At 62.0% G+C, this 19,569-nt stretch overlaps 3 protein-coding genes across 7 annotated transcripts in view; 1 reads left to right on the top strand and 2 right to left on the bottom strand.

Annotated features, from left to right (window-relative positions):
- Positions 1–1,505: 1,505 nt before the first annotated feature.
- CHRM4 (cholinergic receptor muscarinic 4) lies at positions 1,506–3,131 on the top strand. The gene has a single exon (XM_052652848.1). It carries the CDS (start codon positions 1,506–1,508, stop codon positions 3,129–3,131), a length of 1,626 nt encoding a protein of 541 aa, XP_052508808.1.
- Positions 3,132–4,526: 1,395 nt separating this feature from the next.
- MDK (midkine) lies at positions 4,527–7,403 on the bottom strand. Of its 2 annotated transcripts, none has more exons than XM_052652846.1 (5): positions 7,296–7,403; positions 5,983–6,059; positions 5,704–5,871; positions 5,443–5,604; positions 4,527–4,786 (listed from the first exon to the last, which is right to left on the bottom strand). In XM_052652846.1, the coding sequence occupies exons 1-5, from the start codon at positions 7,319–7,321 to the stop codon at positions 4,761–4,763; spliced, it is 459 nt and encodes a 152-aa protein (XP_052508806.1). In that variant the 5' UTR covers positions 7,322–7,403; the 3' UTR covers positions 4,527–4,760. The 2 variants fall into 2 exon arrangements, with proteins under 2 accessions (XP_052508806.1, XP_052508807.1); XM_052652847.1 differs by lacking the exon at positions 7,296–7,403 and adding an exon at positions 6,361–6,384.
- Positions 7,404–7,702: 299 nt separating this feature from the next.
- Positions 7,703–19,569, bottom strand: part of DGKZ (diacylglycerol kinase zeta) — a 31,252-nt gene continuing 19,385 nt past the window's right edge. For all 4 annotated transcript variants that reach the window (XM_052652718.1, XM_052652719.1, XM_052652716.1 and 1 more), the window contains 27 exons: positions 18,390–18,446; positions 18,201–18,269; positions 17,372–17,443; positions 17,144–17,260; positions 16,966–17,037; positions 16,584–16,679; positions 16,273–16,355; positions 16,097–16,157; positions 15,895–16,008; positions 15,645–15,785; positions 15,143–15,221; positions 14,887–14,942; positions 14,685–14,747; positions 14,510–14,583; positions 14,310–14,421; positions 13,668–13,867; positions 13,368–13,468; positions 13,198–13,277; positions 13,039–13,108; positions 12,869–12,909; positions 12,216–12,355; positions 9,992–10,023; positions 9,698–9,741; positions 9,139–9,259; positions 9,024–9,057; positions 8,684–8,783; positions 7,703–8,422 (listed from right to left, as the gene is read on the bottom strand). In XM_052652718.1, the coding sequence (XP_052508678.1) occupies positions 8,306–8,422; positions 8,684–8,783; positions 9,024–9,057; positions 9,139–9,259; positions 9,698–9,741; positions 9,992–10,023; positions 12,216–12,355; positions 12,869–12,909; positions 13,039–13,108; positions 13,198–13,277; positions 13,368–13,468; positions 13,668–13,867; positions 14,310–14,421; positions 14,510–14,583; positions 14,685–14,747; positions 14,887–14,942; positions 15,143–15,221; positions 15,645–15,785; positions 15,895–16,008; positions 16,097–16,157; positions 16,273–16,355; positions 16,584–16,679; positions 16,966–17,037; positions 17,144–17,260; positions 17,372–17,443; positions 18,201–18,269; positions 18,390–18,446 (2,346 nt within the window). In that variant the 3' untranslated portion in view covers positions 7,703–8,305. The remainder of the gene's footprint in view (positions 8,423–8,683; positions 8,784–9,023; positions 9,058–9,138; positions 9,260–9,697; positions 9,742–9,991; positions 10,024–12,215; positions 12,356–12,868; positions 12,910–13,038; positions 13,109–13,197; positions 13,278–13,367; positions 13,469–13,667; positions 13,868–14,309; positions 14,422–14,509; positions 14,584–14,684; positions 14,748–14,886; positions 14,943–15,142; positions 15,222–15,644; positions 15,786–15,894; positions 16,009–16,096; positions 16,158–16,272; positions 16,356–16,583; positions 16,680–16,965; positions 17,038–17,143; positions 17,261–17,371; positions 17,444–18,200; positions 18,270–18,389; positions 18,447–19,569) is intronic.

Below are 19,569 nucleotides of genomic sequence, written 5' to 3'. Positions count from 1 at the left end.
AGAGGAGGTGGGGGGATGCGGAGAGGCTTCAGGGAGAGGCCCCAGGCTTGGGGACCTCCGGCAAGGGCACCCAGTGGGCACTGGCAGGCGAGGGGCACCCTCGAGGGCTGGCCGCGGGCACCCCTGCCGCAGCCCCTCTGGGCCACTCGCTCCCCCTTCGGGTTCCCATCGAGCACTGGCCCCCGGGAAGCCCTTGGAGTCTCGCCTCAGTGGACAGGCCCTTTGGGCTTCTGGTTCTTCACAAACAGACCCCAGCTGCCCTTGCGCTGCACCCCCACGCCCTGGGGATGGGGGGGGTGCTCCGGGAGGGGCTGCCACAGTGGCACTGTCCCCTCCTCGTTGAATTTCCAGTTCCACGCCACCTGCTCCGTGATCAGGTCAAGTCACCTCTGGGACCACTGGCTCCTGTGGCTCTTTGGGGCTCCCTCTGCCAGATCCCTTAGCTCTGGGACAGCAACATGAGCTGCAGGAGCTATGGAACCTTGGGCAGGTTATGGCCTCGGTTTCTTCATCTGTTAGTAAGAAATAACAATGTCCTCCCTGGCAGTCGAGTGGTTAAGACTCCGTGCTTCCACTGCAGAGGGTGCGGGTCTGATCCCTAGTCAGGGAACTAAGATCCCACATGCCATGCCCCATGACCGATAAACAAATAAATAACAGCGTCTACTTCCTAGGTTTGTTGTGAAGATGAAATGAATGAATACTTACAAAAAGCATAGAAAGTGCTTGGTAGACAATGCACATTAGCTGGTAGTATATATTCTTGCCTTTGTCCCCAGTGCCTTCTGTAGGGATTAGTGGGCAAGTCCCGCTGGAACGTTTGGTTAAGAAGTGACCAAGTTCAAGAGGGAAGGGACATACGTGTACCTAATGCTGATTCCTGTGGGTGGACAGCAAAAAACCAGCACAATATTGTGATTATCCTCTAATTAAAAAAACCTTTAAAAATCTAAAAAAAGAAAAAGAAGTGACAAAGAGGGTGAATGAAGGAATACCTTTGACCTGAGCCACGTGCTGGTGTCAGGACCACCCTTGCCCCCACCCCTCCACCCATACTGGCCTCCTGTCCATGCCTCGCACGTGCCTCTGGGCCTCAGCTCCGCCATCGCCCTCGCCGAGGCCGCTCTCTGCAGCTCTGACTGCCCATCCCCTCTCTGACTCATTTTCTGTCACCTGCCCTTGTTTTCATTCTAGCGCTTTTTCGTTGCTCATGTGTTTGTATGTCTCCCCTGATCGGGATGTGAGCTTCATGAGAGTGGAAGGCTGCGTGTATCTCCTTCACGTCTGTAACCCCAATGCCTACAACAGCACTTGCACAGAGTTCTGTTCAGTTCAGTCGCTCAGTCGTGTCCGACTCTTTGTGACCCCACGGACTGCAGCACGCCAGGCCTCCCTGTCCATCACCAACTCCCGGAGTTTACCCAAACTCACGTCCATCAAGTCAGTGATGCCATCCAGCCATCTCATCCTTTGTCGTCCCCTTACACAGAGTAGGCACCCAGGAAATGCCGCGTGAGTGGAGACAGGAGGAAGTGATGGGACCGGGTTCTCTAAGGTTCTGCAGGACGATGTTGCTCCTCTATCCCCTTGACTCCAGGGCACCCCACCTCATGCCTCTCATGCGCTTCAGCAGTTCACCCCCTTCTTCTCTTGTTCCAGACACTGTCCGCCCACTGCCACTATCCAAAATGGCGAACTTCACCCCGATCAACAGCAGCTCAGGCAACCAGTCTGTGCGCCTGGTCACGTCAACCCATAACCGCTATGAGACGGTGGAGATGGTGTTCATTGCCACGGTGACAGGCTCCCTGAGCCTGGTGACGGTCGTGGGCAACATCCTGGTGATGCTGTCCATCAAGGTGAACAGGCAGCTGCAGACGGTTAACAACTACTTCCTCTTCAGCCTGGCCTGTGCCGATCTCATCATAGGCGCTTTCTCCATGAACCTCTACACCGTGTACATCATCAAGGGCTACTGGCCCCTGGGCGCCGTGGTCTGTGACCTGTGGCTGGCCCTGGATTACGTGGTGAGCAACGCCTCCGTCATGAACCTGCTCATCATCAGCTTTGACCGGTACTTCTGCGTCACCAAGCCCCTCACCTACCCCGCCCGGCGCACCACCAAGATGGCAGGCCTGATGATCGCCGCCGCCTGGGTCCTGTCCTTTGTGCTCTGGGCGCCTGCCATCTTGTTCTGGCAGTTTGTGGTGGGCAAGCGGACGGTGCCCGACAACCAGTGCTTCATCCAGTTCCTGTCCAACCCCGCAGTGACCTTCGGCACGGCCATCGCCGCCTTCTACCTGCCCGTGGTCATCATGACGGTGCTCTACGTCCACATCTCCCTGGCCAGTCGGAGCCGAGTTCACAAGCACCGGCCCGAAGGCCCGAAGGAGAAGAAGGCCAAGACCCTGGCCTTCCTCAAGAGCCCCCTGATGAAGCAGAGCATCAAGAAACCGCAGCCCCAGGGAGACGCCGCCGCTCGGGGCGAGCTGCGCAACGGGAAGCTAGAGGAGGCTCCTCCGCCCGTGCTGCCGCCGCCGCCACGCCCCATGGCCGACAAGGACACCTCCAATGAGTCCAGCTCGGGCAGCGCCACCCAAAACACCAAGGAACGCCCACCCACAGAGCTGTCAACCACAGAGGCCACCACGCCGGCCACACCCGCACCCCCCCTCCAGCCACGGACCCTCAACCCGGCCTCCAAATGGTCCAAGATCCAGATTGTAACGAAGCAGACAGGCAACGAGTGTGTGACGGCCATCGAGATCGTGCCTGCCACACCGGCTGGCATGCGCCCGGCGGCCAACGTGGCCCGGAAGTTTGCCAGCATCGCCCGCAGCCAGGTGCGGAAGAAGCGGCAGATGGCGGCCCGGGAGCGCAAGGTGACTCGGACCATCTTCGCCATCCTGCTGGCCTTCATCCTCACCTGGACGCCCTACAACGTCATGGTCCTGGTGAACACCTTCTGCCAGAGCTGCGTCCCCGAGACCGTGTGGTCCATCGGCTACTGGCTCTGCTATGTCAACAGCACCATCAACCCCGCCTGCTATGCCCTCTGCAACGCCACCTTTAAAAAGACCTTCCGGCACCTGCTGCTCTGCCAGTATCGGAACATCGGCACTGCCAGGTAGGCAGGCAGGGTGCCACTGGAGGTTCTGGCGCGGGTGCGGGCGAGTGCGTGGCTCGGCTGATGTCCAGGAGATTTGGAGGCACTTCTCAGTGTTCACGTTCTCCGGAGAGAACTGAGGTCCCCGAGACCCTGTGAGGCTCAGAAGAGGCTCTGGCTGGATTCCGAGACCAGGTCTCTGCTCAGGCCGAGGAGGATCAGCCCCAGAAGGTGACTGAGCCGGACAGTCTGACCCATCTCTGTTGTCCTGCCTCAGGGAGCTGGGGGGCACTGGCCTACATGGGCACCTTGCCCCACTGTGACTGGCCGGCATGGCTGAAAGAAGGGACATCTGGAAGGGAGTAGAGCCTCCTTTGGGAGGAGCAAGAGGGCCAGTGGTCGGAAAAGGAGACTCAGGAAGGGAATGGAAGGGGAGGGACCCCTATTCTGCTGTAACCGGTGCTTTCTGCCCCCAACACCCCCGCATGTAGGCTCCGCCCCTCCTTCTAAATATCACTCCAGGGGCAGAGACTCGCCTTGCTGCAGCTACTCAGCCAGGCTCTGGTTGGGTGGGTGTGGGGGGTGGGCTGGCTGGAAGCCAGGCAGAGTGGGCTCTGAACATACCCCTTATAGCACGCCCGGTCACATTCAGGATGGGCCAGTGGGGAGATCAGGGGTTCACTCAGGAACTGGGGTCCACCACCTCCCACCCTAGGCTGAGCTGAGCGGTTCCATCCTTCTGTGGAGTTGTCCCTCCCCAAGGAGGGGGCTTGTCCCGGGTCACATGTAGTGAAGGTGGGACTGCGAGGGGTATTCACACTGGCCTCTGCAGAGTATGAGGGACGCTCCAGTGGGTCACCAGGGAGAAACCCTCAGGTTGGGTGGATTCGACCCCGACAGTCTTCCTTGATGGGGGTGGGGGGAATGGGCAGGGCTGGAGGGCAAGCTACCCCCACCTCTCTTCTCTCAAGATAGAACCTTCTGGATTGGCAGGGGGCTGGACCCAAAGATCCTGAATCTGGGGAAACTGAGATGGAGGAGTCAGTCCTATCGCCCCCGGGTTCCCTCCCCACCCCTGGCCTGGCCCCTGGAGAAAAAGGACTGAAGGGCTCAGGGGACTTGACCGGGGGCACCCTTCCAGGGGTCAATAGGGGCCCCTGGAAGAAATTTTCATAACCATTCTTTTTCCATGAGCTCTGGGAGGCACTCACCGCCAAGCCCCCAAACCCCCGAAAGCCACCATTCCCTCCAGCCCTCTCCTCCATTCTCCCACCTCCAACAAATCACCACAGCAAACTCCCTGGGAAGGGGCTTTTATATATTAAAAGAAAAGCTTTTATTGGGAACAAAAAGATATTTATTTTATTTATTTCTTAGTAATGGCATCCAGTTGGAGGAAAAAGAAAGTGGGTACAGGGGAATCAAATCCCTTGGCGGGGGGTGGGGGTGCTCAAGCTGCCCAGAATCCGTTGTCCCTCCCCACTTTGGGCACTTGGGGTGATATGGGCAAGTGAAAGGGAAGAAGCAGGGCATGATTGATAAAGCTAACGAGGAGGAAGAAGGCACTGGTGGGTAACATCTTGAGCCTGTGGAGGGAGGGCGTGGGCCGGGCCTCCGAGTGAAGCCGGGGCTCCTTGGCATCTGGGCCTGGCCGCTAGTCCTTTTCCTTCCCTTTCTTGGCTGTAAAACAAGAAAGAAACACTGCATTAGCAGGGTTCGGGTGACCCAGTGGAGACCCCCCCACCCTTCCCTGCAGCTCGCACATTAGAGAAAACAAAATTCTGCCCCCTGGTGGTTCTCCATCAGCCCGCTGGGAAGCCCCTGGGCCTGGGCAGCCATTGTGATGCCCTGGGACGTTCCTCACTCCACCAGCTTAGACTTCCGCTGGGAAATCAGAAAACCTCTCAGTTCCCGGTCTCAGTCCTAGTCCCAGCAGCCCTGGAACACAGCCTCAGTCCCCTCACCTGGGAAGTGGGCATATGCCCCTCTGCCTGGTTGGCCTCCAGGACTGCTGAGAGTCAGGAAGGAAGCTAAGCGAGAGAGGAAGTAAGGAAGTCCTTCCCAGCTAGAAACTGCCCCCACCTGCTGGGAAATGACAAAGCCAGGCCCTTCCAGGCCCACTGCCCTGGATCCTATTGAGCCAGGGTTTCAACCTCCCAAACCCCATCTGCAGAGCTCTCAGTACCACCCACCTAAGGTCTCTGCCTATAGAAAGACAGTGTAGACATCAAGAAGTCACTGGCCAGTATCCCAAAACGGCAGCTTCACCATTGCCTTCACAGGTGGGGGCAGCCACCTGTGACAACCCCATCCCTACCCACCCCACCCTCGCTAACCTTTGGCCTTGGCTTTGGTCTTGGGGCTGCAGGGCTTGGTCACTCGGATGGTCTCCTGGCACTGGGCATTGTATCGCGCCTTCTTCAGGGTCCCTTGACGGGCTTTGGTGCCTGTGCCCCCATCACACGCCCCCCAGGTCTCAAACTTGTACTTGCAGTCGGCTGGCGGGAGAGCCCGGGGAGGTTAGAGCTGAGCAGCCTGTGATGGGGCCTGTGAAGCTGGGCGCCCCCTGCCTACCCTCCGCGGGCACCCCAGCTCACCTCCGAACTCCTTCTTCCAGTTACAGGGCACCCGGCAGCGGATGCGCTGCGTCTGGGCCCCGCAGGTGCCCTCGCGGAATCCCACGCCGCAGTCCTTGCTGCTGGGGGTGCAGGGCCCCCAGGTCCACTCGGCACACTCGCTCCCCAGGCCTCCCTTCTTCACTTTGTCTGCAACGCCGGGGAACAGAGCTCAGAACCCGGACTAGGACTCACCCTTCTTGGGGTCCGGCCTCACCTGGGCTCCGGCCCCTTTTCAGTCCCCCGCCCCCGCCGTATCACCTTTCTTTTTGGCCACCGCGGAGGTGAGCGCCAGCAGGGCGAGGAGGGCGAGGAGGAGGAAGCTTCGGCGCTGCATCCTGAGGGGAGAGCATGGGTCAGAGTACCCCCCGGGGGCCGCAGGCGTGGACCAATCCCCCCCAAACTTTGCCCCAGTTCCCAGGCCAGGCCCAAAGGGTCGGGCTGCTACTGCGGTGGCGGCGGACTTGGGGGGGGCTGGACCCTCGCCGCCAGCCCGGGTGCATAGCGGGAGGAATCTCCCCGGGGGCCCCCTGGAGCCCCGGACGCAGCTCAGACCCCCTCCCGGCCTCCGGACCCCAGATGGGCAGCGGCTGGGGGGCCCGAAGCCGCCGCGCACCCTCCGGGGCCCCGCACGCTCACTCGCTCGCTGCCCGCGCGCGCGGCTTCGCTCCCTCCCGCGCCGGGCCGTCCCGCTCCGGCCGCCGCGGCCCCTTTTGTCTCCAGAACCGGTCTGAGCCGGTCACATGGGCCCCCCCGCCCCCTCCCCCCCACTGAGGAAGGACCTGCCCCGCCCCCTCCCCTCAAACCCGCACCGCCCCCCGACCCCGGCGTCCCCGCCTCCCCTCCCTCCCCGCGCCCCTACCCCCCTCTTCCCGCCGCTCGCCCCACACCCTCGCCTCACCCGGCCTCTGCCCTCCGCTCTCAGACGCCCGGCTCTCCTGGGCCCCCCATCCTCCGATCCCGGGCTCTCCCGGCCGCGGGCCTCCGTCCGGTCCCCGAACCCCATTCCCCATGCCCCAATCTGGAGCTCCATCGGCCCCAGCCCCGGTTTGCCATCCCCTTTCCCTCCTGGACGCCCGCTTCCCTCCACGGCCACGGAGCCTTAGGTGGAGACCAGGACGGGGTACGGAGCCCCGGGTGTGTCCCAGGTCCCGGCGTGGGGCCCACGTTCGAGCCGATGTGCGGCTCTGTCCGCCGAGCCCCGGGAGGGTGCAGTGATGAACCCCGTCGAGTCCCCCCTCCACCTCCCAGGACCCGCTAGACTCTCAGCGCCCCTTAGATGCTGGGGAAGCAGCACCAGCCCTCGCCTCGGATCGCTTCACCAAGTGTGCAGGGGCTCTGCTCCGTGTTGCGGTGGGGCTCGCAGGGGAACCCCAGAAGAGCGAGGTTGTTGAGGGGGTGGGCCGCGGAGGCCGCTGCGCTTTTCTCGGAGCGCAGGTTGGAGGGGGCGCGCGGGGGGGTGGGGGGAGTTGAGGAAGGAAGAGCCGGCAGGCCAGGGTTTGGTTGACTTAAGAGCGGACAGGAGCCGTCTGAGAAGTTCCAGATTCGGCCCTGCAGCGGCTGCAAATGCCCACCTCTTGTGAGCCGGGACCTCGGGCATCGCCTCTTCAGGTCCCCGTAGGAGCCAGAGCGGTGGAGGCCAGGGGGAGGGGGCTTGCCCAGCCACTGGGCAACCGGGCCCGAGAAACCAGGCCTGGCCCCTGCCCCACCTCTTTCACTTTCATTGTTATCGTCCCAGCGGGAAGCGGGAAGCAGGAGGAAATCGGCTCCTCCCCCAGCCCCTGTGAGCCCGGCAGCCTGGCCGAGGTCAGGTCCCGGGCAGGCCCTCAGACCGCACCCCCACACAGGAATCAGGACCCCCTGAAATGGGCCTGCTTTACGGCGTCCAGTCCCCCACCCTGCGGATACCCCAGCAGATCCCACTGCTTCAGGAAGACTCCCCCACCCCACCCCCCCAAAAAAAGAAAAGCAGAAAGAAAAAAAAAATACACTTTACTGAGTCACACCCAGCTGTAAACATGTCACCATGAGGGAGCCCCATCCCAACCCCCAGGCCACAGAGTCGGAGGTGAAATGACAGGATTTGGGAGGAAGGTCACAGGGGAGCTAAGCAGGGCGGCAGGCGGGCAGGCAGGTGCAGCAGAAGACCCCGGGTGGGTGGGGGGTCAAGGCAGGAGAGGGGGCTGAGCTCCCAGGAGCCTCAGAGTGACAGTCCCGAAAGGCTGTGAGGCTTGAGAAGCCTCTTCCTGGGGGCTTCCTCAAGGCCCTCTGCCCTCCCAGCTGCGGCCCCTGAACTCCAAGGCCCCCACAGCAGGAAGGTGAGGGCCGCCCCCAATGCTATGCCCCCCACCCCCAGGCCTGCGCAGCCCAGTCCAGTTTCCTGGTCCCCTGTGAGCCTCCCGCTGGGTGAGGCTGTGGCCTCAGGGGACAGGGTGAGACCCCCCCCCAGCTCCTTAGAGTCCAGCCCTAGGTCTGGGCAGCTCCTCAAGGAGCAGCACGCGGCTCCTTCCCTGGGCCCGGGTCCCTCTGTGGCCATCTGACTGGAATGTGGCAGCGCGGAGGCCAGGAGGGGACTGGCCGGCCCTCACACCGCCGTCTCCTGGTCCTCCCGCTGGATCATCTGGTAATGCTGCCGGTTCTCCAGGTAAGCCGCCAGTTCCGTGTCCTGAGCCTTCTCAGCTCTCTGCCGGGGAGTGTCGCCCTGGATGGAAGCGGGGGGGGGGGGGGAGCTGCTGTCACCTCAGGAGCCTGTTGGTCCCAACAGACTGGAAGACAGGGCGCTTCTTCAGGAGGAGCTGCCTTCTTCGGGCTCAGGCTTGGGGGCCGGGCTGTGTTGAAGGCCAGCTCTGAATCCCCTGAGGCCGCCCTCCCCCAGGCTCCCCTCTCCTACGGGCGGAGTTCGGGGAAGGGTGGCTCCGTGTCTGCTTGGATTCCTCCGTGCCCGCCCTGCCCCTCTGCTCACCTGCTGGTCGGTCTTCATGAGCGAGGCCCCGGCCTCCACGATGTAGTGGCAGATGGTGCGCTGGCCCAGGGCTGCCGCCTGGTGCAGGCAGGTCTCCCCACTGGGGGAACAGGGGCTGGCTGTGGACCCCATCCAGTCCTCTGGGCCCTCCTGTCTCCGCAGGGGCCATCAGAAGGGCCAGGAAGTGTTGGGTCCTGGGGCGGGGCGGGGCGTGGCCCAGAGGGTGACAGATGTGACCAGGAAGGGTTTTATGGGCTCAGAAAGGATCCACATCGAGGGGCTAGATGAAGCCTGGGTGGTTTCCAGGGTAACTGGGGTCCTGCCCTGCCCAGATACTCACTTTTCCTCCACGGCATCAAGGATCTCAGTGGGCGCTGGAGAAGGGTGGGGGGGAAGAGATCAGAGAGGCCTGGCAGCCTCCCAACGGCCCCAGGGACCCCAGGGGCACAGCTCACCGTGCTCCAGCAGGTAGCGGACCACTTCCTTGCTACCGGTGCTGACCGCGTGGTGCAGGAGCGTGCGGCTCCGTTCATCACGGTGCATGAGGTCGCCCCCAGCTCGGTGCAGCTCCTGGAGCTGGGGGCAGGAGGCAGGGCAAGGCTGGGGCGCCTCGAGACCACCCTCCTTCCCACCACAGAAACGCCCCTCCAACTCACACAGGCCCCAGGATCCCTAGAGGTCTCTGGGGGTCTTTTGGGAGTGCAAGGCAGAGACATTGGGCATCTCTCATCCCAGGTGCCCTTGGACCCCCTGGGAGCCTTGGAGCCTGTAGTTCTTCTAAGACTCACTCCTTTCTGTGCCCTGGGGACAGACGGACTGAGCTAGGAAGCCCCTATGGAGGGACAATGATTGTGGGTGGGGCAGGGCAGATTGGGACAATCACATGGAGACCTCCCCCCCAGAGGGCCAGGTCACGACAGATCAACCAAGCAGCTCCTGGCCCAGCCAGAGGCCCCACTCCCCGGGCCCCGCTGGGGCTGCCAAGGGGAAGAAGCCCGAGCCTGGCACTAGTACCTTACAGAAATCGTTCCTCTTGGCAGCCTCGATGAGCTCTTCACCTGCTCGGAACACCAGCCTGTTACACTCTGGCACAGGAGGCCTTGGCTTGCATCAGTGCGTGAACATGTGTGTGATGTATTACTGTGCAAAGTGGGCCTGAGGGGCACGTGTGCCTAGGGCTGTGGCAAACGTGACTATAGCTATGTGGGCATGAGGCTGTGTATGGGTCCACCTGGCCCTGACCCACCCCACTGAGCCTGGGTCCTCTGACCAGGGAGAAAGCAGGGGCCCTGCAGGGAGAGGCCTCACCTGTAGGGGGCGCAGCGTCCCCTGGCAGTAACCTGCAAACAGAGCAGATGTGACGGGGTGACGTGAGGTGTGACAGGATGAAATGTGACAAGGTGACAGGATGAAATATGGGGTGACATCACAAGATGACAGAGTGACATGAGATGCGACAGGGTGACAGATGTGACAAGGTGACAGTGACTTGAGGTGACATGACAGCGACAGATGTGACAAGCTGATGGTGAGATGTGACAGGATGTGACAGGTGACAGGATGAGATGTGACATGGGATGTGACAGGGTGACATGGGATGTGACCAGGTGACAGGATGTGACATGAGGTGACAAGGTGACGATGTAACAGGATGAGATATGACAGAGCGACATGAGATGTAACGGTGACAAGATGAGATGTGATCTGACAGGATATGTGACAGTGACATATGACAGGGTGACAGATGTGATAGTGATGGGATGTGACAGGTGACAGGATGAGACGTGACATGAGGTGACAAGGTGACGATGTAACAGGATGAGATGTGACAAAGCGACATGAGATGTGACAGGGTGACAGGATATGGGGTGATATCACAAGATGATAGCGATATGTGACAGGGTGACAGGATGAGATGGGACAAGGTGACAGTGACTTGAGGTGACATATGACAGCAACAGGTGTGACAAGGTGACGGTGAGATGTGACATGGATGTGACAGGTGACAGGATGAGATGTGACATGGGATGTGACGGTGATGGTGACAAGGTGACATGAGATGTGACAGGGTGACAGGATGTGACATGAGGTGACAAGGTGACGATGTAACGGGATGAGATGTGACAGAGCGACATGAGATGTGACAAGGTGACGAGATGCGACAGGGTGACAGGATGAGATATGGGGTGATATCAAGATGACAGTGATATGTGATGGTGACAGGATGAGATGGGACAAGGTGACAGTGACTTGAGGTGACATATGACAGTGACAGGTGTGACAAGGTGACGGTGAGATGTGACATGGGATGTGACAGGTGACAGGATGAGATGTGACATGGGATGTGACGGTGATGGTGACAAGGTGACATGAGATGTGACAGGGTGACAGGATGTGACAAGGTGACATGAGATGTGACAGGGTGACAGGATGAGATGTGATGTGACAGGATATGTGACAGTGACTTGTGACATATGACAGGGTGACATGTGACAAGGTGACAGATGTGACAGGTGAGATGTGACAGGATGAGGACATGAGATGTGACAGGGTGACATGAGATGTGACAAGGTGACAGGATGTGACATGAGGTGACAAGATGACGATGTAACAGGATGAGACGTGACAAGGTGACATGAGATGTGACAGGGTGAGGTGACAGGATGAGAAGTGATGGGGTAACGTGACAGGGTGACAGGATGAGATGACAAGGTGACGAGATGTGACGGTGACAGGATGAGGTGACAGGACGTGACAAGATGACATGAAATGACAGGGTGACATGTGATGTGGCAGTGCCAGGGTAAGATGAGCCAGTGTGAGGCAGGGTGGTGTGGCTGCAGCACAGGCCCAGCTTGCTGCCCTCCCAGCCCCAGCCCAGGGCGCCCTTGGTTCATTCAACAGTTTATTGAGTGCCTCCTGCACGTCAAGTGCTTTTCTGGGCACCAGCAACTCAGCCGTGAACAAGACAGGTGGAGAACTTGCTCTCAGGGAGCTTACATTCTACTCATAGAGACAAAGTCAGACAAACAAGTAAACACAGTGTTCTGGAACAGCAGGAAGTGCAGAAGAACAGGAGACTGGGTGGTGTGACAGAACAGCAGCTTCAGGGGGGCTCCCGAGAGACTGCAGAGAAGGCACACCCAGGCTGAGACATGAGTGGAGGGTGCAGATCGGGGAGGCAAGAACAAGTCCAGAGGCGGGCAAACGAGGCGGCAAAGAACAGACAGGTGAGTGGGGCTGCACTGTGGTGGTGGAGGAGGGCACTGGTGCCCAGGGTGAAGTGAGCAGGGCAGGGCACGTGCCCACAGGGTGCTGGGGGAAAGCAGGAGGCCAGGGGGCTGCAGGGTGCTCAGATGAGGGTGGGGGTGGCCGGGAGGGAGCCCGGGTCTCCGGCCACTGCAGCGGGGTGGATGGTGGCCAGTGGGGCGGAAGGCTCGTGGCCTGGCTGTAGCCCGGCGAGGGGGGGCTTCAGTCGGCTGTCCTTTGGGGCAATGTCGGGGGGGACGGTTGGCTGAGGCTTGGGACTCACCGGGATGTGGGGGAGCAGGGCGAGGTGGGGAGAGGGGACGTGGGGGTGGGGAGGTCAGGACGGGCAGATGCCCCCAGCAGCTCAGGGTCCAGGATATAAATCTCGTCCTGCGCGATCTCAGTCACGTAGTTGAGGTGTTCCTACAGGGTTGGGGGGGAAGGTTTGGCCGAGGGTCAGGGCCCTGCAGGGCGGCTGATGTGGGGTGCAGGGGGACGCCAGGCCAGCAGACCTGGAGAAGCCACGGCCGTGAGGTGGAGCAATGATGGGGCAGCCAGGCCTGTAGCAACCCCCACCCCACCCCACCCCACCCCACCCCACCCCACCCCACCCCCTCCTCTCCCTTCCTGCCCCAGATCCCCTGACCTCATACAGGGGGCCCCCAGCTTGCAGCCCCTTCCCACAGCTAAGCCTTTACCGGGTGCCCCAGCCTCTGACCCAAAGCACTTTTCCTTCAGTGTCAGGCTGGAAGATGCCTGTGCTTTGAGGCTCCCCACAAGCCAACCCCAAGTGCCCAGCTCCCTGCCGTCAGCACCATCCCTGTGCACTGCCCATCGGCGGACACAGGTGTGTCCGGCTGTGCAGGACGGCCAAGCAGGACAGGTGACACGGGGCCCCGGAGCCGGCAGTTTTTGGAGCAGACCTCGAGTGCTTACCTGGGCCCTGTCGATTCTGTAGAAGCGGCTGGCAGTGGTGGCTGTGGGGAGAGGGCTGGCTGAGGAAGATGGCCCCCTGTCCAGGCCCGGGTTTCCAGCCACCCCACCCAGGACTGCCAAGGGACGGGGTGGGACCCAGGACAGGACCCGGCCCTTCGGGGGCCACTGACCATCGAGGAAGCACCACTTGGGGGACAGTTTCTGACACATCGGGGCCTTGGCTCCAGCACCTTCAGGCTCCTGGCAAGAGAAGCAGAGGCCAGGGCTGGAGGCCACTAGAACCTGGGCCGGCGGCGGCCCCATGGGCAGGCCCTGGCCCCACCCCTCACCTGCCGGAGCCTCTCGATGTGAGCACGGCACAGCTCCAGGTCGCTGTCTCCCGGGACCACCACAGTGCCCAGTGGCACGGCTGCAGGGCAGGGCGGCCGTCAGCAGCGGGCTGCACCCCAGCCCGGGCCCTGCTCCTCAGCGGCCCCTCCCCACCCCGCCTGCCACTCACAAGCCTCTTTGAGCTGCTCCTTGTCGTAGTGCAGGGCCTCGTAGTCGTGCATGCTGACCCTGCTCACCTGGACTCGCAGCTGCTCCGGCACCGGCTGCTGGCTGCAGGCAGGGGGACCACGTGGCGCTTGGCAAGGGCCCTGCCCAAGCTGCTGGTCCCCGCCAGGCATCACACCACGTACTGCCCCTCGCCCCAGCTGCCCTGGGGTAGTTAGCCTCCTTCCCAGAGGGAAAAACTGAGGCCGGGGATGGGCAGAGTCTCTGGGGCCCAGGGCATGTGGGAGGGGTGGGGGGGACATACTCGCTGTGCAGGGGGGCAGCGCTCCGCCGCTTGGCCTTCTGCACCATGGTGGCCTGGTTGCGCAGGGCGATGCGGATGCGGGAGGCTGCAAGCTTGCAGGGCTCGCCGTCCACCTGCACTGGGATGGCTTTGGACGTGGTGAGCAGCACCTCTCGGCACTGCGTCAGCCGCTCGCCATGCCCGCCCACCTGCAGCGCGGCCTGTGGGCACGGGAGACTCAGGGTCAGGGGCTGGCAGGACCGCAGGCTTTCCTTTTCCCAGGCTGGAGAACAAAGTGAGTAATCCCCCTCCCCCACCCGACGGAGAGCAGAGGGTGAGACCCCAGCCAGAGAAAGGAGGTGAGGGTGAATTCTCCAGTTCTGGCCAATGAAAAGGAATTTGGTGACACTCTTCTGTTATTTTTTTTTTCTTTTTTATATTTATCTGGTTGCTTCAGATCTCAGTTTTGTCACGCAGGCTTAGTTGCCCTGAGGCATGTGGGAACTTAGGGACCCCCAAAGGGATCAAACTCATGTCCCCTGCATTGCAAGGTGGATTCTTAACCACTGGACCACCAGGGAAGGCATCCCCTTCCGTCTCGGGGCCAGGGCCGGGGCAAGGCAGGCCTGGGGCTCCAGGTGGGCCCCATGCTGGCTTACTCACCAGGGAGGTCATGGTAAAGCCGATGACCTCGAGGTAGCCATCGTCGTGCCGCTGGGGCTCGAAGTCATGGTGCTCCCCAGGGTGGCCCCAGGGCATGGTGCCTGCGCAGTACCTGGAGGGGAGGGCACCGCCACGGGCTTCAGAGGACAGGTGTGCAAGACAGGGGCAGCAGGGCCCACTCAGCGCCACCCCCTCCTCACCTGGGGATGTTCAAGAAAACAATGCACTGGGGTTTCAGGTCCTGAATCTTGGGGGTCAGGTCAGTCCCATCACACTGCAGGCAGGAACAGGCGGACGGGGTTGAGAGCATATGTGCCCAGAGGGTCTCCCTCCCGCCAGACCCACCCACCCTGCCTGTGGGCACAGCCCGCTCACCACCACGCGGATGTGCTTGGCCAAGTCCTTGGAGCTGCCCATCAGGAAGTCGGAGAAGGCTGTCTGTGGGAGACAGAGGGCGTCACCATCTGTGGGTAACAGGGCATGTCCTGCCCGCTGCCACACAGGGGTCCTGAGGCCTGGTGGCCACGGGTGGGCGTGGCAACGGCTGGGCACGGCGGCAGGCCTCGGACTCACTCACCCCGGCATAGAACATCTTATTCCGGAAGCGGCTGTTGAACTTCTCCGGGTTGGCCTCTGGGTGGTGACAAGAAATGGGGGACAGTCAGCTGCTCTGAGCCTGTTGGGGCTTTCCAAGCTGGGCTCGGGCGGGAGGGCTGATGACGGATGAAAGCCTTGTACTGGCAGGGGAGAGGTCTGGCCATCTCGGGGCCCCTCCTGGGTTCCCCACCACCACCACCACCCGCAGGTGGCCTCCTCAGCAAAGACGTGCCCACCTCGAGACTCGTGAAACTCCAGGGTGACGTGGGCATCAAAGCCCAGGCTGAAGTAGTTGTTGAAGACATCCAGAGGCAGCTGGAGGAAGGCCAAGGGACAGGCATGAGGGGCTCCCATTTGTACCTCGCCCCTCCCCACAGCCACCTCTGCAGAAAGGGGGCCTCGGACCGGCCTTCTCAGCTCCTGGGGAGCCCTGCCGAGTGCTTGCACACCAAAGCAGCCTGTGCCCGGCTGGCTTTTCTTCCCAGGCCTCACCCTGCCGACGACCCTCCTCCCTGACAGGCCTCACGTGTGCCAGGACCTGGCTCTGGGCGCTGCTGAGAACCAGTGGTGCCTGGTTGTAGCAGGTGCTTAGTAAGATGTGCCGAGAGGCTGCAGACAACTCTCTCATGAGCTGAGGACCACCGTTCCCTCTTCCCGAAGAGAGGCCGAAGTCTGGTGACACGAAGACTTGCCCCAGATCCCAGACACCCCCGGCTCTACCCCCCACTGTTGACCCACCCGGTCGGTGGCCCCCTCGTCTCGCTCTTCAGGCCCTGCCTCGAGGTTGGGCTCTGCACGGAGGTCCCAGCGGTCCAGCTGCACCACGTTGCCCTCTTCCACGTGAGACAGGATCTTGGACACAGGCTCGTCGGTGTAGCCCTGGAGGCAGGGGGTGGGGGGTGGGAACTGAGCTCTTCTGGGGTCTGAGCCTCTCACAGCACCCCACCCCCCCCATCCCCAGCTCCCTGCCCCATCTGCGGGCGCTCACCCCGCCCCAGTTGAGGGTGCGGGCCAAGTCATTGCCAGTGCCCAGGGGCAGGATGGCGACTGGCGGCGGCGGCTTCAAGCGCAGCTGGTCCAGTGTGGAAAGGATCCAGCCGACCTGGAGGAGCAGGGCAGAGCAGGGCAGGTGGGCGTGGGCCGGGTCAGAGCGGGCCAGGTCGGGCGGGGTCGGGGGCAGGAGGACTCACCGTGCCGTCGCCCCCGCAGGCCAGGATCCGCAGGTTGTGCACCCGGCGATACATCTCCAGCCTGGGGTCAGAGGGCGGGAACGGAGTCAGAGGGGTCAGGGTCCCTGAGCTGTGGCCCGAGAGCGCGCCAGGCCAGCCCTCGCCACCACCCCCGCAGAGCCCTGGAAGGTACTTACGCCTCCCTGGGACCCCCCTGGCTCAGGTCAAAGACTTGCCGGGGATTCAGATACCAGAGGAAGGACTGGATGATCTTGGCGCCCTGCGGGAAACCAGGAGCCAACAGGGAAGTGGGGAGGCATCAGGGGTGGGGGGCTGAGGTGGGGAAGCCTGTGGGCCCAGGAAGAGGCAAGAGGCGGAGACAGAACACGACTTTCTCCGAATCCCGGCTAAGGAGGCTACAGAGGAATGGGGCCGAAGCAGACCCGGGAACACCTGCTGGGGGGAGGAGCTTAGCTAGACCCCACCCCTCCCCCAAGGCTGTGCGCACCTGGTTGCCCCCACTCTTGGGGTTCACGAACACCAGCAGGGGCTTCATGAGGGGAGACGGAGTAGGCCTGATGATGAAGGGTCTCCAGCGGCCCTCCTTGGAGACAGAGAGAGCCCATAAGGCTGGCTCCCGCCCTGGGGGACCCTCACCCTGTCCTCCATGCCCCGGGTGCCCCCATGAGTATCACCGCGGGGTCAGACCTCACAGTGGGCCTGGCCCCAGAGGAGGACCTGACCCCTCCCCCTGCTCGGGGGCCCCAGAGCCCAGACTGACCCAGCGATGGCCGCATCATGAGCTCCGAGGGGGGCGGGCCTCAGTTTCCCAAGAAACAGGCCCCCCTCTCCTGTTCCCCTCCGGCTGCCCGCCTGGTCCCCAGTCTAACCTCAGGCCCTTTCTTGCTAGACTTCCTCTTGAAGGATGCTCTCTTTTTCTTCTTGCTGGCTTTGAGGGTGTTCTGCGAGGGAAGTGGAGGTGTGGGTGACACGGTGGCTGGAGCTGGGGTGGCCGGCAGACCCTGGGGGTCGCGGGGGTTGGGGTCTCCTGGCACGGGTGGGACTCACCTGGGGCCTGCGGGCCCGGAGGATCCAGGTAGGGGGGATGACCACGGCGGCGTGGACCCCCAGGGAGCACGGCTCCTCGATCTGCTGCAGCATGAAGCAGGACACCTTGCTGTGGTACTGGAAGGGCGGGGTGGCGGGGGGCGTGGCTGAGCTGGGCCTGGCCGAGACCTGCAGCCCGCACCCCGCGCAGCCCTGGGGGACAGCCAGCCGCAGGGGAGTGGCACTCACTGCTTGCTTGCACCAGGAGCAGCTGATGGCCACGATCTCCTTGCTATGGAAGGTGAACTTCTGCTGGAAGCCCTAGGGGGCAGAGGGTGCTGAGGGTCCCCGGGGCTGGGCCCAGAGCAGCAGGCCCAGCCCCTTCCTGCTGCCAACGTCTCTCCACCCAGGGCAACTGAGCACTCTTTTTTTTTTTTTTAAAGAAAAGAACTATAAAAGGAGTCCCTAGAGTCACGGGGGCTGAGCCAGGCTGGGTCTCTGAAGTTAACTGCACCATCTGCTGGAAAGGGGTCCATAGATAACTCCTGCCTAACTCCAGTCCCTCCTTCCCAACCCAGGCTCTCAAAGCTCTGTGCAGTAACCATCACAGTCACTCCCTGTCTGTCCCACACAGGTTTACCGCAGGGCCGACTGTGCCGGACACTCAGGGTGGACAGAGGGAGGAGGGACAAGGCCCCTAGATCTCTCAGAGCCTGAACTTACTGGGGGGTGGGTGGAGGGGACAAGACAGGTCAGTGAAACCTGGGCTGCTGTGGGCCGTGCTCACACCCGGCGGGCCCTCAACGTGCATCAGCTGAGCTAGCGAGGGAAAAAGCCTCCATGCTTCTCCAAGGGGTTGCTCACAGCTTCTGAGCGGTCCAGACACACTGCTCTCGGAGGAGGAGGCTTTCCTCCCTGCTCTCCCGCTCTGCCCAGGGACCTGGGGGTTCTGGGATTGAGTGGGCATGGCAGCCAGAGAGTGGGCCCAGGACTCTGCCCGCGGTCAGGAGCGGACGGGCCACACGTGGCGGTGCGGGGCTGCCGGGACCAGGGCCAGCTTGCTCAGGCGCAGCCTCACCTTCCCGCAGTGCCGACACTTGCCGTCCTGGCGCCGCCGGTGTACCCAGTGGTGCCGCACGAAGGTTGGCTGGTGGAGGAGAGGAGCGGCACCGGGCTGAGCGACGGGCAGAAGCCTGGCGACACTCTGGAGTCACTGCCGAGGGGCCTGCTCAGGAAACCCGGGGCCCTGACCACCCCCGGCACTTACCTCACGGACGTTCCTGGAGCCCGATTCACGGAAGGATGGCTTACAGCGGAAATTTATCTGTGAAACATGCAGTGACCACCGAAACGTCAGAACCGCCCTTCATGGGGTCAAGCACGTGGCCACCCCCTTCAGAAGGTGTCACTGGGGAGGCATCCTCACAAAGGAGGGAGAGGCTCCCCGGCATCCTGGGGGCCCTGAGAACACCAGACACCTCTTCTCAGAGGCCCTCCGGCATCCCTCCTCCTCTCCACTAGCCAGAAGGAAGCTCCCTTCCGCTGCCCAGTCTTCTGGGATGAGGGAGACAGCAAGTTCTGTATCCGTCTTCCCCGCTAAAATGGCAGCAAGGCTGACCCATCCTGTACTCCTCCTCGCCCTCCAGCTCTCCCAACTTAGGCACCTGCAGGCAACCCAGCCCGTGCTTGTGGGCTGGTCCCTGGAGACCGTCAGCCCATTTGTGGAGCCCTGGTTTATCACCTTAGGGGCTGGTGTGACGGATCTACAGGACCTAGGGCTACAGGCGTCTCTTTTCCTCAGGGTCCCTGCTTCAGCCCTAGGAAAACTGTAGGGAAACTGCACTGTATGAGATGAAGAGTAGGGGAAGCCGTCTGCGTCAGCCTCGTTCAAGCCATTCCTAGTCCTACAGGATTTCTCTTACACTGGCCTCAGCTTCTGCTGGTGGGGAGTCCCGCGGGGCCATGGCAGCCTCCCAATCCATAGGCCTGGACCCACTCACCCAGCTGTCCTTCTCCCTCCCTCCCTAGAAGCGCGGGGCCCAGACGCGCCCCTAGCTGCAGCCGCTCTGTGGACAACGGTCCCTGGGAAAAGGTCTTTACAGCCGCACCGTGGAGGGGACAGAGCCGGGCTTCAGGGCCCACACAGGACTGGCCCAGACAGAGCTGAGGTATGAAGGCTCAGCGCCTTCTAACTATTAGTTTGGGAACTGATAAAATGGCATCTCAGCCAGCATTCGTGACTTCATATAGTAACAGTCTTATGAGCCTCGCTCTGTGCCAGGCTTGTTCTGGGCAGCTGGACGCAGCAGCAAATGAAGGGGGGGCCGGGATGCAGACGCAGGCCCTGCAGCCCCCGGGTCCTTGGCTTTTTCACCACTACACACACTGAGGCACCCCTGGCCGGTGGTGTCTGTGTGACGTGAACACGCATGTACAGAGACCCATGT

The sequence above is a fragment of the Budorcas taxicolor genome, chromosome 15 (genome assembly GCF_023091745.1).
Source record: "Budorcas taxicolor isolate Tak-1 chromosome 15, Takin1.1, whole genome shotgun sequence".
In the NCBI taxonomy this organism is placed as follows: domain Eukaryota; kingdom Metazoa; phylum Chordata; class Mammalia; order Artiodactyla; family Bovidae; genus Budorcas; species Budorcas taxicolor.
This window is presented reverse-complemented; position numbering and strand designations above follow the sequence as displayed.